General features: G+C 38.8%; 1 protein-coding gene across 1 annotated transcript; it reads right to left on the bottom strand.

Moving 5' to 3' along the window:
• Positions 1 to 4,849: 4,849 nt before the first annotated feature.
• On the bottom strand, positions 4,850 to 10,275 carry trhrb (thyrotropin-releasing hormone receptor b). Its single transcript, XM_032535990.1, has 2 exons — positions 9,222 to 10,275; positions 4,850 to 8,581 (listed from the first exon to the last, which is right to left on the bottom strand). Exons 1-2 carry the CDS (start codon positions 10,002 to 10,004, stop codon positions 8,156 to 8,158), a joined length of 1,209 nt encoding a protein of 402 aa, XP_032391881.1. The 5' UTR covers positions 10,005 to 10,275; the 3' UTR covers positions 4,850 to 8,155.
• Positions 10,276 to 15,363: the final 5,088 nt, after the last annotated feature.

Below are 15,363 nucleotides of genomic sequence, written 5' to 3'. Positions count from 1 at the left end.
TTTCACACTGAAATACTCAGCAAAATGGGTCGTTCCAGACATTGCTCTGTGGAACAGTGGACTTTGACTAAAAGTTGATTCGAGAGGGGAAAATATAAAAAGAAGTGCACAAAAGTATAGGCTGCTCAGCCAAAAGGATTTCAAGTGCCTTGAAATGGCATCCAAAGTCTGAACGAAAAAACAGTCAACTACCATTCAAATGGATCAAAGAAAAGTCAAAATGGCAAAGGGTTAACCAATGATCAACTCCAGGAAAACCAAAGAAGACTTTGTTACCTGTGAGTACTGTTACAATCAGAAGACGGCTATGTGAAGCAAAGCCCCGCAAAGTTTCATTGCTGAAAAAAAGACATGTACTGAATAGGTTGAAATTTGCCAAAGGACACATTGACCTATTTATTGCATACCAGGGATCGAGGATCAGTTTCAATACATCAAAAATACTTGAAGAGGTCATGTTGCCTTATGCTGAAGAGGAAATGCTTTTGAAATGGGTCTTTCAACAAGACAATGACCCAAAACACACCTGTAAGCGAGCAAAGTCTTTGTTTCAGATGAACAAGATGGATGTTATGGAGTGGCCAGCCCAATCCCCGGACCTCAATCCCATAAAAAACTTGTAGGGTGACATCAAAAATGCTGTTCCTGAGGCAAAACCCAGTAATGTAGAAGGGCTGAAACACCTGTTCACAGGTGCCAGAAGTTGGTTGACTCCATGCAACACAGATGTGAAGCAGTTCTCAGAAATAATGGTTATGCATCTAAATATTAGTGCTGTAATTCAAAGTAAAACAAACCCTTGAGCTGTTTTTCAGTTTATACAGTAATGGTTTGAGTTTGTAAAGAAAAATGCAAATACTGCCTAATACTCCTTTTTTCTTCACTTTCTATAAGGTAGAACACAAACTTGATCCATTGTGGTCATGTTTTGATTTGGAATTGATAGTGTTCCCAATGCATTGATATCATGGAACTAAAAGCTTTTCTAAGGATTTTGAGCATTATCCACTTTTTTAACTGTAGATCTTTAGCGATGGCTGAAACCAGAATGTAATGATGCCATCTTAAGTGTAAAGAGTAACTGAGTGGTCTTGATTAAAGCTCAGCTCCTCGTGATAAGACTGATTTACTCTGCAGGTGTAATTGGCCCCTTTTTAAATGATTAAACGATTAAAGTAAACAAACCCAGATATTCTCCGAGAAGGAGAATCATGTAGGTAAATTATTATTGAGTTGATTGCACATTGTTTTGGTAATGAATACTGATCCTTCCCAGTGGGATCAGTTCATGGAGGGAAAGTAATTATATTTTATTGATGTTATGCGGTCGTTTCTTCACCAGGCAGTGAATGTTAGACACAATGGAAAGCAGCAACATCTTGAAACAAGGGAGCTTAGATATGTTAAAATATACGTAATGTTTACTGACAGATTTATATTGTAAATGTTGTCTTGTTAACTAATTATATATTGTTTAAAGTAATTACAGACATATGAATGCGTTCCCTCAATAATACACAGATAACATGATCGCCGCTTAGCTTACAGTAGTGAGTACTAAGACATAAGGTGTGTAAGTATGTGAGGTTTAGAGGAGCTGATAGGTGATTTTTTTGTTTTGTTTTGGACAGATTCAAGCTAGCTGTTTCCCCCTATTGCCAGCATTTATGCTAAGCTAAGCTAAACAGCTTCTGGTGGTAGCGTCACACATGAGAAATTGACCTTCTCATTTTACTGTCGGCTAGTAAACAAATACGCATGCTTCTCAATAATGTCAAACTATTCCTTTTAAACAAAAAAAGCCAAACAAAAGTTAAAAATAAAAGATGAGCCCTTTCACATAAGACATCTTCGCACGGTGGCCCAATGGTTAGCACTGTGGCCTCACAGCGAGAAGGGACCAGGTTTGAACCCTGGTGGTCCCGGGTCTTTCTGTGTGGAGTTTGCATGTTCTCCCTGTGTGTGTGTGTGTGTGTGGGGGGGTTTTCTTCGGTTTTCCCCACCACTAAAAATAGGTTCCTCTCCCTTTCTACCATGCTGATGTGTGGTGAGTGTCTGGCGTCGTCAGGCCGCTGTGCATCACCCAGGTGGGTGGTGTTAGAGACTAGTCCTCCCCCTTGAAGCGCTTTGAGTGTCTATGATAAAGCACTATATAAATGTAATTTATTATTATTATTATCATTATTATTATTATTATCTTTTGATCCATTGTTAATATAAATTATTGATTAGAGCAGCTTTAAAGGATAAGGCTGGTGATATTTAATATTTTTCTTATTGTCTATAAAGCTCATGCAAAGACCATAACTAAATCCACCACTGTGTTTTTAAGTAAAGGTCCCCAGGTTTGCTAGGGACTATTTTCATCTGTGGATTAATAGACAGTTGGAGATGTGGTGACAATTTACAGCAACAGGAGGGTGGAACATGTCACACAGTGTGGTTCGTTGATGTGTTATATATTAATATAAAAGTGCAGCATATCTGGCTTAGGAAACACCAACAATACTTCTAGTTGAATCATTTCACCATTGTTTTGGGGTCTTTTATGGGATTTGTTGAGCATGATAAAAATACAGAATATTGTCAGCCTTAAACTTGAAGTACACTGCCACATAAATCCTTGGCAGAGAGGCTTTACAGCATTTGGTGTCATTACTGTAGCTGTATGACATGAAAAACTGTAGTTTAGGAAAAGTGACCCCTCTTTGAAAAGACACTCGACACAGTACATTTTCTTCCACGTGTAATTATTCATAATGCTCTCTTGTTGCAGCAGAGCTGTAATTATACTTACGCCACCCCTTGTCTTTGTTGCTGTCTCTGTCCAGGGTGTCATGATGAACATTACAGTCCCATTATCACAGAACAAGCCTCTTTTTATTGTGCTGAAACACTTTAATTTCAGAGGTAATGAGCCAGAAAGTCTCTATCTCTACCTATCTGCATGTGTTTCCTCTCTCTCTCCTCATCCTCCCTCATTCTTCTTCCCCCCTTGCCCTCTTACAGTAGTTCTCTCTCTCAACTATACTCTCACTTCATCAGTCCCTCTTTTGCACTTTGTCTGTTTTGACACTTGATTAGGTTAAATTCAGACTTCTTAATATTATAGTGAAGGTGCACTGGGTTTTAACTTTCCAAGGCGTTATTCCTCTAACTCGAGACCTGCATCCTGCAGACTGTCCGCATATTATAGCCTGTCAAATAAGAGCATAATTTCAAGTGGTAATTTGTAGGTTTTTTGATTTTGTCCTTGTTAAATAGATAATTACGGTGGTGTTTCTGCTCTGCAGTAGCCAGTAATCACCTGCCACTTTTCTTGATGAAGTATCTTTATGACTCAAGTGTCATCAGGGAGAAGTAAAGATAAAAGATATAGTTTTATGAGTTACTTATCCATAGTCAGTGTATTACCTACCTTTCTGACGAGGAACTGAAGCCGTTGCACATGCTCCCTTCAAAGCCACCAGACTCATTTGACAAATACAGTATTTTTATTTATCCAAACTAACTCTTAAACACCAAGGTCCCACTGCTTTCAAGCAAGGCGAAGCAGTGAATATATTTCTACATTTGAACTGATACAGATTTTATTTAGGTGGCTAAAATAAGTTTTGCTCCCTTCTACAGCAGAAAGCGTAAATTGCTGAGCTTCGGTGTCCGTCTTCTTTCTAAGGTGCTTTTTAGCCTCTCATCTCTGATTCTGGAGCCAACAGCAGACCAACATCTGCATATACAGGTACGGGGAGGGCTCATATCAAAACACTATTTACACTTCAGAGAAATTGTATGGAGCCTTTTGAAATTCCACTCATGCAATTTAGTCCTGCGTTGGCAGTACATTAGCAGATGAAATTGTTCTGAGGCTGAATTTATATTGGATGGAGCTCAGTAGATATGGTAACATAATTTACATTAATTGGTGAGAAGTGCAGTGTTTATTTCTTCACATATTCTCTCAAGGTAAATGTAGGAAGGGTGTCCATTTGTATGCAAATGAGGGTCATTGTCTAATTCAAAGTGATGCATGTGATGGGATTTGTGGTTTGACACATTTATATTCTAAACATCAATAAATTTCTGTTATGTCAAAGTCAGGTGTCAAAGGAGCTATCTGTCAGCAAAACACCACATGAATGGGATTTGTTGTCTGTGTGGAATAAATTTATCATAAAGTAATCAAATCATACACCGTGTATTAACAATTGTGAGTATAGTGATGTGGATACATCATTGAAATACCCATTACAATGGTTATTCTTTAAAGATTTAGGCTATTAATTGATCTTTTGGGCCATTTGGAGGCTGCAACACAATCCGTCAACACAACACTCACACTCTTGACACTTCACGCCTATGATTTAACGCCATGATGATTCATATTGCCTATTCACTCATCCATCAGTTAACAGACAGACATAAAATGCAGAAAACTAAATGGTAGCCTCAACTAAATGAACTGCTTTTATAAGTATTGTCCTTTTCTAGTCTTAACAACCACTCACTTAGAGGAGGGCTCTTGTTGGCTAGTTGTCTTTTTACTCCACTGAATACCCCAAAAAGGTATTTAATTTCAGCAACTTTGGATTTGTCATTTTGAATCTTCCTTCTCCTGTCCTTTCACTAAATCCCTTTCCTGCTAAAGTAAATGGACTGCATATATATAGTGCTTTTCTAGTCTTAGTGACTACTACACACTACATGCACCATTCAGCCCATTCACACATGCATATGACGCTTGTGGCAGAGGCTGCCATAAAAGGGGTCACTGCTCAATAGATAAAGTACTGGAAAAGAGTATGCTGTCTGTAGACTCAAAGGGAGAAAATGAAAAGAAAAAACCTTCTACTCTAATTCCGGAAACATTTTTATTTGGGACATAAAATATACAAATTATCAATTTCTAGATAACCATCAAAAGTACTCACAGGATCACATTATTCTAAAAAGCGAGACCAAGGCAGCAGCTTCCAAATTGTACATCACAAAATAATATTTATGTTTTAATGGGCATTGACGAAAGAAAAAGTGTCCTATAACAATATACAGATAACTTCTGACAAACAGAATAGTTACTATAAATAACAATATCTTCCAATACAGAGGAAACAATATACACAAGAATCTACTGATACTCCAGGCATGTACAGTATTGTTACAATCAAACATTCAACATTTTTCACATATAGTAGTAAATGAAGAGCTTCATCTTCCTTAGCTGCTGATGCCCAATTATATTCCCCTGTGTGTCAGATTCAAACATTCAGAAACACCACTGATCTGGCAGAAAACATCCCACGTCCATCCAGCCACGTTCGCTGACGGCTCTCACAACTAAAGAGCGAGACGAGCAAAGCGATGGTTTGTAAATCCACAGTTCTCATGATACAAAACACGGACCGAAACATTCACTTCTCTTTGCTTCAACTTGAACACCGATGCTTAGATGGACCTTATAGTGCTGCAGCTGAAATATATCAACATATTTTTTTATGTAACACAAAAGCCGTTTTCCACATATGAACTCCAGACATTGTCTGAAAAACCAGGTCCGGATATAGTGTGGAGTTTGTCTTTCACACATGTAGCACACAACAGGAGATTGATTGTGTCAGATGCATTCTCACTTACTGGAAATACCCTGTTTGGTTTAAATGAGGGCTGGCGCCTGGTGGGGCGTGCCGCAGACGGGACATGGCGCGGGTTAGACTGCGTCACAGAGCCGTTTTTTTTTTAAGTTGGTCATAAACAACCAAGTCTCTTGCTGTTCCTTGAATTTGTCTAACGATTTTGGCATTGGGCCTTATCGACAGAAGTTTCCAAATGTCGTTGTCATTTCAGTTAGACATTTTCGTTGCGGTCTTTGCGTATATCACCCTTCTTCTTTAACTTCTTTTCGTCTTCTTTTCTGTTTTGGCCAGCCAACAGAAACATCTGACACACCCATACGATATCTGTGAATTCTCACACTTTGGGCTAAATCGGACATTACACAGACGTTGTAGCCTACTCAGAAGCTGGCAGGGTAAAGACATTTGCATTCCAACCTCCAGCTCTGCCAGGCAACGTCTGGATAATTTCAGTTTTGCTGTGCATGTGTGTAAGGGCCTTCAATCTCTGTTTGAGCATTGTTGCTCAAACAAATATAAAATAAATGAGAATATCATCAACTAATAATTCAATAGTGAAGGAGGTACCATTGTCTTATAAGGCAGTTTTGAGGTTGTTATGTTACTAAGTCTGTATTAAAATATATTAAGACTATTGACACATTTATACTTGGAGACTATAAGGAAAGTCATCAATAAATATTGTGACTTTGCTTCTTTAGAAATAGTTAATAAATGTATTTTTAATGCACCTATTCATTAATTTACAAATGTTTAAGAAGTAATTTAACTTGAGAGAAAGTCTGTGCGGATGGAGAGGTGTACTCCACGCTGTTTCAGTGCACTGGGACATCACTAGTGGGTGTGGTTACAGGTTTTCTTTCGCTACAATAGTAAATTGGGTTGTAAATATTAACACGTAAATTAAAATAACTATGGTGTAGATTCTCTTCAGCCTTTTTTTACCTATGGAAAGTTGTCAAGCTATTCAATGGAATGTTCATTTCATTTTCTGTTTGGAAAGAGGGGTTATTTTGCTGTAACCAGTGGAGACTTGTAGCAGTTGCTAGGAACAGTTGAATCTCAATTTAGATAATGTTGGTCTTGTTTATCATAGAGTTATAATAGGTGTACGTCAGTTTACAACAACCTAGCTAACAACCTAGCTGCTTCCGTCCTACAGTGCCATTTTATTTATAATAGACTACAGTACAAAGTGCTTTATGTACTTTGTTTTCGCTCTGTCAGTGAACACTCTGCAGTGGAAAAACTCAACGAACCATTTAGAGATTTTTTTAAAGAAAGAAGCCTGGCCTCCAGAACACACTCAACACAGTTTGTCTTGGTTTTCACATCATGCTCAAGGCTGTATATGTGTCCTTCACAATAAAAAACAGGCTGTTTTGTGTGCGAGGGTTCAGGTGTGACTCACTCTTTAATGGTGCCGCCTGCTCAGAAAACATTAGCCTAAGTCTGTCTAAAGCTGAGGAAAATGACCAGTCCTGAATGCTGGTATGAACTGTGCGGTCAATGGTGACGCAGAGCATAAAGACTGAATTCAACTCTTCCAAGCTGTATTTGATGCTGTTATTCTTTTTACTCCTGTTATCTCTTTGGTATCCATTGGAATAAAAGCATCACTGACTGGCTGTGTTGGTAAGCATTTCTGGGTTTTCAGGATTTTCAGACTGTCAGACTGTAACCTCTCCTGTATGCCCCGCTGCTCTGTGCAGCTTTAAAGGAGACATATCATGATCGTTTATACATTCATACTTGTATTATGGGCTCTTGCTAGAACATGTTTACATGCTTTTATGTTCAAAAAAAGACATTTTGTTTCCCATACTAATTGTCTGAATATAGCTGTAATCACCCTCTGTCTGAAATGCCCAGTTTTAGCACATGTCTCTTTAAGCCCTCTCACAAAAAAAGCCGTGTCTGTTCTGATTGGCTTGCGAGAAAAATACTGCACACCTTTGCAAAGGTAGTTCACAAGCTGTGTGTGGTGATTCTAAGATGGAGGGCGGTGTGTTCTAATGAGCCTGCATGCGACATAGGAAGGGGAGCCGGATCTGAATGGCTTGTTGAATCTGATCAAAGCAGTTTTCTGATCTAAGCAGCCCACAAACCCTGTGGGTTGCACTCCATTTACCCAAATGTATGTGTACAAGAACTAAAAACAGGGAGTTTTTCATGATATGTCCCTTTAACGATCCGATTGCGTTTTTGTTTTGTTGACTCATACACAGTGTGTAATGTGGTTAGGTCCAAGATAAGATAACACCTATGCAATAAGAGGGTGCTTATCTGACAATGTGTGTTGCTTTACATTGTACAGGCTCATTCCCGGCTTTGTCCCCCAAAGAAGTCATTACACATCAGCAGCTGCAATCTGTGTTTACATCTCTAGCCAAAGCAGCCTGGCTTTGAAAAGGTCAGCAGGCACTCAGGAAACAATATTCCCGCTTAACAGACTCCATGAAGCAACATTTTCAAACTCTTTAAAACTCGATTGACCCTCAGAATCGTCTGGCCTCAAACGAACTTTAGGCGTCGCTGAAATTCACCTTCCCGTACACACAAGGGTCTGGGAACATCATTTTCTGATCAGACAGCAGGTCGTCTGTGACGGTGAGCTCCTCCAGCTCTGTTGTGAAGTGATCGGTGCCCTCCGCCATCGAGGAATCCTTGACTGCGCTGTACGTGAGGGCCACGCTGTAGGCGGCGGGTTTATCCAAGCCTTTCCTCCAGCAGCAGCAGATCTTGCGGAAAGCGGCGCGAAACTTCTGAGACATGGCGTTGTAGATGACCGGGTTGATGGCACTGTTGAGGTAGATGCAGATCCTGCAGAACAGCAGGAACCAGCTGTCCAGGTAGGCCCGGTCCAGGAAGGAGTTGACCACCACCAGAGTGCGGTACGGCATCCAGAGCGTGGCAAACAGGATTACCACCACAGCCAGCATCTTGGTCACCTGTAGTGGGCGACAAGCAGAAATGTAAGAACTGCTGCTGCAATAAAACTCCCAGAGGAGTCTTTAGTGGCCAAATCAATACTGTTGAGCTGTGAACAAGTAAATAAAAATAACACATATGGAGCTGTACATAGTAAACACATTCAGTGCTTTCTCTTTATAAATATGAGTTTACAAACATCTATAAAGAAGGCTTTTTTTTAGTTGTGAATAAGGAAGTTCTGACCATTTAAAATCGTTTTTTTAAAAGAGGAAGCTTACAAAACGTTTTAGTAGCTACATGAAAACAAAACTAACTGCTAGACCCACAGATCAATATACATTTTTTTTATTCATTTATTTTAGAGCTGAAACAATAAGTCAATCAGTCTGTTACTCATTTAAATGGATCAACAGTTTTTATAATCGATTAATTGTGAAGTTAGATATCGTTAAATATTTTTCAAGCAGAAATGCCGAAAGGTTGCTGGTTGTGGCTTCTCAAGTGTAAACATTTTCTATTTTACTGTGATTTTCTATGATTATAATCTGAAGATATTTATGGTTGGGATATAACATTTTCAGTCCCATCCTCAGCAGAATGTAGTCCCTTGTTAACGATCAGCAGCCTGGCTGTCATCCTCTGCAGGCTCACACCCACCTGTCTGCGGGAGGTCGCGGTGGAGCTGGAGTGACGGGAGTTTTTGCAGCTGGTTCTCTTATTGTTGGTGTTGTTGTTGTGTCCGTTTTTCTTCTTGTCTTTAGGGTCGGAGGGCAGCGGGTTGAGGAAAAGGATCCTGGCGATGAGGCCGTACAAGACCGCGGAGAGCAGCAGCGGCAACACGAAAAAAACGCCAAAATCAAAAAAGTAAATGGGTAAATAATACTTCCTGGGGACTCTGTAACCGCAGGTGATGATGGTGATGTTGTCATACACCAGCTCATTGATATCTGACAGATAAAACCACATCACACAGTACAGAGAAGTAAAAGCCCAAACAAACAAAATGATCTTTTTTGCTCTGGACAGGGTGCACAGAAACTGGGCTTTAATCGGATGACAGATGGCGATGTATCTCTCTATGGTGAACGCTGTTATGGAGCAAGAGGAGGCGTTGATCCCGAGATACTGGAAGTAGGTGATAAAAAGGCACCCATAGTGGCCAAACACCCACGATCCCAAGATGCTGTCCGTGATGCTCGGTAAACATGCCGCTGTCAGCACCATCAGATCAGCCACCGCTAAACTCACCAGGTAGCAGTTGGTTGGAGTCCTCATGTGTTTGGTAGTGAGCACCACCAGGATGACCATAACGTTGCCAACAATTCCTAAAGCGCAAATCGCAAAAAGCAGTAAACTACTTATCACTTTGTACTGGATACTGTAGTCCGTCCAAACGCCCAAAGTGTGGTTCAGCTCTGGAGCTGTTGTAAAGTTTTCCATCTTGATGCTTTAGGCTCAAATATGCCTCTTTACGTACCAAACAGGTTTTACGCACGACAAAAGCGAGTGATAAATCAACTCTGCAGCTCCGGGAAAAGTGTAAATCGATTTCAAAAAGCTCAATATTTCACCAAATTGACGTCTGTTGCACATGAAACCACCATAATGTGAGAAAGATCGAGCTGCGCGGACTCTAATACCACGATCGCGTTGTGCGTAAAAAGCGATGCGTCGCCGTGTTCGTCAGAGGAAACTGTGTGTGTCGGGCAGATGGCGGTTTGGGTTTTAGCCTTGCTCTTGGCACGCACGAGCTTTCATTACGCATGCGAGGGGATTAGCCCATTATTAAATTTGGACACTAGACCTCTCCCATCAACAAAGCTGCGCTAAAATGTCACACCATATTTTTGTATTTCTGTTATTTTTATATTATTTGTTCATTACTTACATTAAGTCTGCATCAGTGTTAGTACTGCCTAGAAATATGATTTAAACAAGTGCCTCTTATTCTGTCTCTGTTCATGGATATAGTCTCAGGATTGTTGATCTGCATCTTTAAGGCAAACCCCAAAATAATAATTCAGTTTTTAAGAATTGTGCGTTTTTACAGGGCAAAAACCTCCGAAACCAGCTCAGCTCAACAGGCTGTCACTTTAATAAAGTAGGCTGCTGCATTATGGAATGAACTGCAGTCTCTGGAAGATGGAGCTGATCAGTAGGTGAAGTTACATGCAGCTTTTCATTTGGAATTCAACTTCAAAGTGGATGATTTTTTTTGAAAGATTATGGAGCCTACATGCTCTTTTGCAAGACTGTATTTGCCAAAAGAAACGTCAGTACATAATCCTAAATACCGTAATTTAGTAAAATATGAATTTTGACTGTTCTATGGTATATGTCCACGTTACAGCTGATGCATGAATTCTTGGCATAAACCTAAGGTCCGGTAAATGCTGACTAGTGTCAACCAAAATGTCTATATCATCATTATACATCTTTTTCTTTCCAGTTCTAATTAAGATGTTGGCCGTAGCCAGTGTTCTTAACCAGCCACCAAAAAGAAAGTCTTTATATTTAATATAAAAATGTTTATATTTTAGGAAAAATATTGAAAACAGTATTATCCAAGCCAATTGTCAAATTTAAACAGATTTAGCCTAAAAGAAATCTATCTATCTATCTATCTATCTATCTATCTATCTATCTATCTATCTATCTATCTATCTATCTATCTATCTATCTATCTATCTATATCCATCCATATATACTGTATATATCCATATGGATAGACGAGTATGATGATATTGTGCACCATTTATGCCCATGACATATATCAGTGTGCACATATCTATTCCCAAAGAGCTATAAACAATAACACGTGTCCATTCATTAATGTTACTGCTGTTACACAAGGTACACAGCAATTACATAAGCTTACACCTATAATGTTTAGTAAATCAGAAAATATTTTTTGTGGAAAAAAAAAGAGATTGCTTTTGAATGTCTAGAGACTACACACTGAGCCAGTGGCAGGCCATCTTAAAGGAAGTCAGTCCAAAACACACACACACACACACACACACACACACACACACACACACTACAGCCATGGCTCAAGGTCTGCCATAAACAAGCTGCTGACCCTGACCCCCCTTCATTAATGGTAGTACACTGTGGGGTCCAGTCCATAACCTCCCCCCCTGACAGAAAGCAGCACTTTCTGCTTCTAAGACACCTCTCTTCCTTCTTCTTTATACTTAACTTTATATTTAATCATACACATGTTTATTGATTAGGAAAAATACTACAACAGTACTATCCAAGCCAATTGTCAAATTTAAACAAATAGAGCCTCAAAGGAATATTACTATCTATCTATCTATCTATCTATCTATCTATCTATCTATCTATAACCATCTGTCATCCACCCCCATCCATTTCTATCTATCTATCCATCTGTCTATCTATCTATCTATCTATCTATCTATCTATCTATCTATCTATCTATCTATAACCATCTGTCATCCACCCCCATCCATTTCTATCTATCTATCCATCTGTCTATCTATCTATCTATCTATCTATCTATCTATCTATCTATAACCATCTGTCATCCACCCACATCCATTTCTATCCATCTATCTATCTATCTATCTATCTATCTATCTATCTATCTATCTATAACCATCTGTCATCCACCCACATCCATTTCTATCTATCTATCTATCTATCTATCTATAACCATCTGTCCATCCATCCCCATCCATTTCTATCTATCTATCTATCTATCTATCTATTCTATCTATCTATCTATCTATCTATCTATCTATCTATCTATCTATCTAGCATTTCATTATTTAACACTTTTACTGTGAGTATACCTGACACTGTACTGACATTTTTGTTAATTAGAGTACTAATTAGAGTTTCAGCACCTCACTATTGCAGTGATATGTTAACACTGCCTGCTATACAACTTACTTCACTGAACAATGAAGCTGATTCAGTAAATGTTTTTTACATGTGAGGTTGAAAAAGCTCGAAGCTGAAAAAACAACCAGTACTCTTTATGTAGCCGCATGAAAAAAACAAAAAGACAGATCTCAGTGACCCTATAGCCCATGCTGTCCAACAACATGGGAATCTGCAGTTGCCTGTTCTCTTTTTCTTAATAACAGTGTGGAGGTGGAAAACTCTCCTCCACACCAACTGTGCACATTCTCCTCAAACTCAGCTGAAAGTGGTGAGGATCATGCCAACACACACACACACACACACACACCACACACACACACACACACACACACCACACACACACACACAACACACACACACACACACACACACCACACACACACCACCACACACACACACACACACCCAACACACACACACACACACACAACACACCACGACACACCAAAGCTGCTAGCTGTCCATCCCGACCAACAGGTGGACCCAGATGACAGGGAATTACATAATAATGACGCCCCCCATTTTCTCCCATGATTCCTGTTATCTCTCAGCATGAAGAAACAGTTTGTTTTAGCTCAGTTTCTTGAATCCATCTTTGTTCAATTTGCTTTTTTTGTCTTGGGTGAAGTTAGAAAATACAAATCTGCTATGGTTAATTATGCTGATTTGTTTTCTAGCAGCAAGATTTAATGTTTAAATTATTTATATTTTTCATTATTGATCCTAATTAGGAGTGTACTTTCCTACCTTTAGAGTGGACAGGTTAGCAATGTGGATTTAAGAAGCCATTTTTGCAGCAACTTGTGGACAGTGAAATTGCACAAATGAAGACTTCAGCCATCTGTCATCCTTTTATCACTTTGTTGTAAATAATCAGAGGGATAGGTGTCTGTTAAACAGGCTCTACATGCAAATACTGTTGACATATTCATGATGAAATCAATGGTAAATTATCAAGGGCTGATTATTATTGTTTTACATATTACATTTATCATATACAGATCCGGTTTAGACATATTTGCTTGATTACATTATTCAAATCAGAGCAGCAGTGGCAGAAAGAAAAAGCTTAAGTAAATGAGTGAAAGAGTTTTACTGCCACCCAAAGGACACACCTGACAAGCACCCAAACCGAGACTCAGAGGAAACCTAAGAATCAGACTTTTCTATTCCTACATAACATTAATTTGAATCTTTGCCTCTTATTTTGACAGAGAGCAGTGTAGAGGAGACAAGACATGGGGGGAGAGAAATGCTGAAAGACGTGCACTCCCATGAAGACCAATAATGTTGTTGAGGACAGTTGTCATGTGACTTTGTCATTAAGCGAGCAGCTCCACAGTTCTGTCGTGTGATTTTACGTGTTTGCTGTTAAATTAACATTAGGAAAGACATGCAGATAATGCAAAGCACACTTTGCGAGTCAAAAAATATTTAACAATTGAGTAACATTTGATCAGTTTTGGACATCAAATGCAATAGGTTGTAAAAAAAATAAAAATAAACATGTAGCTAATGGCTGTATTTTTCTGTAGAAAGTCCTTTTTACTGAGTTGCATTAATTTCTATTGTGTTGTTTTGTTGTCTTTTTTCTTTTTATAATTTGTACACTTATACACTATAATAGAGTTCAGACTGAAAAAACATGGAGCATCCAGGTGGTGTTTTGGGCTGCATTTACCCACTACGTGTAACCAGCTTCTTCTTCCTCTGTATTTCTACTGTTAATCTGTCAAAGAACATACTGTCTTGAAGGGATACTCAAGTGAATCAGTGTCACACTTCCATGCATTAACACTGGAGGACTTGTGAGTACGAATTTAAAAGCAGGTACGGCCAAAATTGATAGCATGATTTCTAGTATGAAGTATTTATCAACCTGCAAAACCTACAATCTTGTTTGGTCTCTCAAACTGCACTACCCAATGCCGGCTTTCTGTAAAAAGATGTGGGGTATAATTTTGTTTCTGTCAGATTAAATTTCTAAATTTCGATGGAAAGAAACAGAAAAGACACATCTGCAGATTAAGCTCTGCCTGGTTTCAACCTGAAGCCAGCAGGGGGAACATTTGTCCCATCAGAGCTGGAGGACTTGATGATTTCTGTCTGACAATAACAAAAATGGCCATTGCCATGTTTCTGCTGAGGTTCACGAACAAGAGTAATGCTTAGGTCTGACAAAAAACACCATAAACGATGGCAGCAGGGGAAATATTATGATCCTCTGCAGCTACTTCATGTCCACGTTACAGCTGATGTAGGAATTCTTAGCATTAACCTAAGGTCCGGTAAATGCTGACTAGTGTCAACCAAAATGTCTATATCATCATTATACATCTTTTTCTTTCCAGTTCTAATTAAGATGTTGGCCGTAGCCAGTGTTCTTAACCAGCCACCAAAAAGAAAGTCTTTATATTTAACTATATAAATGTTTATAGTTTAGGAAAAATATTGAAAACAGTATTATCCAAGCCAATTGTCAAATTTAAACAGATGTAGCCTAAAAGAAATCTATCTATCTATCTATCTATCTATCTATCTATCTATCTATCTATCTATCTATCTATCTATCTATCTATCTATCTATCCATCCATCCATCCATATATACTGTATATATCCATATGGATAGACGAGTCTGATGATATTGTGCACCACTAATGCCCATAACATATATCAGTGTGCACGTATCTATTCCCAAAGAGCTATAAACAATAACACGTGTCCATTCATTAATGTTACTGCTGTTACACAAGGTACACAGAAATTACATAAGCTTACACCTATAATGTTTAGTAAATCAGAAAATATTTTTTGTTGAAAAAAAAGAGAGTGCTTTTGAATGTCTAGAGACTACACGCTGAGCCAGTGGCAGGCCATCTTAAA

This window comes from Etheostoma spectabile, chromosome 14 (assembly GCF_008692095.1).
Source record: "Etheostoma spectabile isolate EspeVRDwgs_2016 chromosome 14, UIUC_Espe_1.0, whole genome shotgun sequence".
NCBI classification, from domain to species: domain Eukaryota; kingdom Metazoa; phylum Chordata; class Actinopteri; order Perciformes; family Percidae; genus Etheostoma; species Etheostoma spectabile.
Note: the sequence above shows the minus strand (reverse complement) of the source record. Positions and strands in the feature narration are given on the sequence as shown.

Coding starts and splice junctions, on each gene's coding strand:
- trhrb (XM_032535990.1), bottom strand. CDS start 10,004: ATGGAAAACTTTACAACAGCTCCAGAGCTGAACCACACTTTGGGCGTT. Junction 8,582..9,221: donor CCGCGACCTCCCGCAGACAG/GTGGGTGTGAGC, acceptor CGCCCACTACAG/GTGACCAAGATGCTGGCTGT.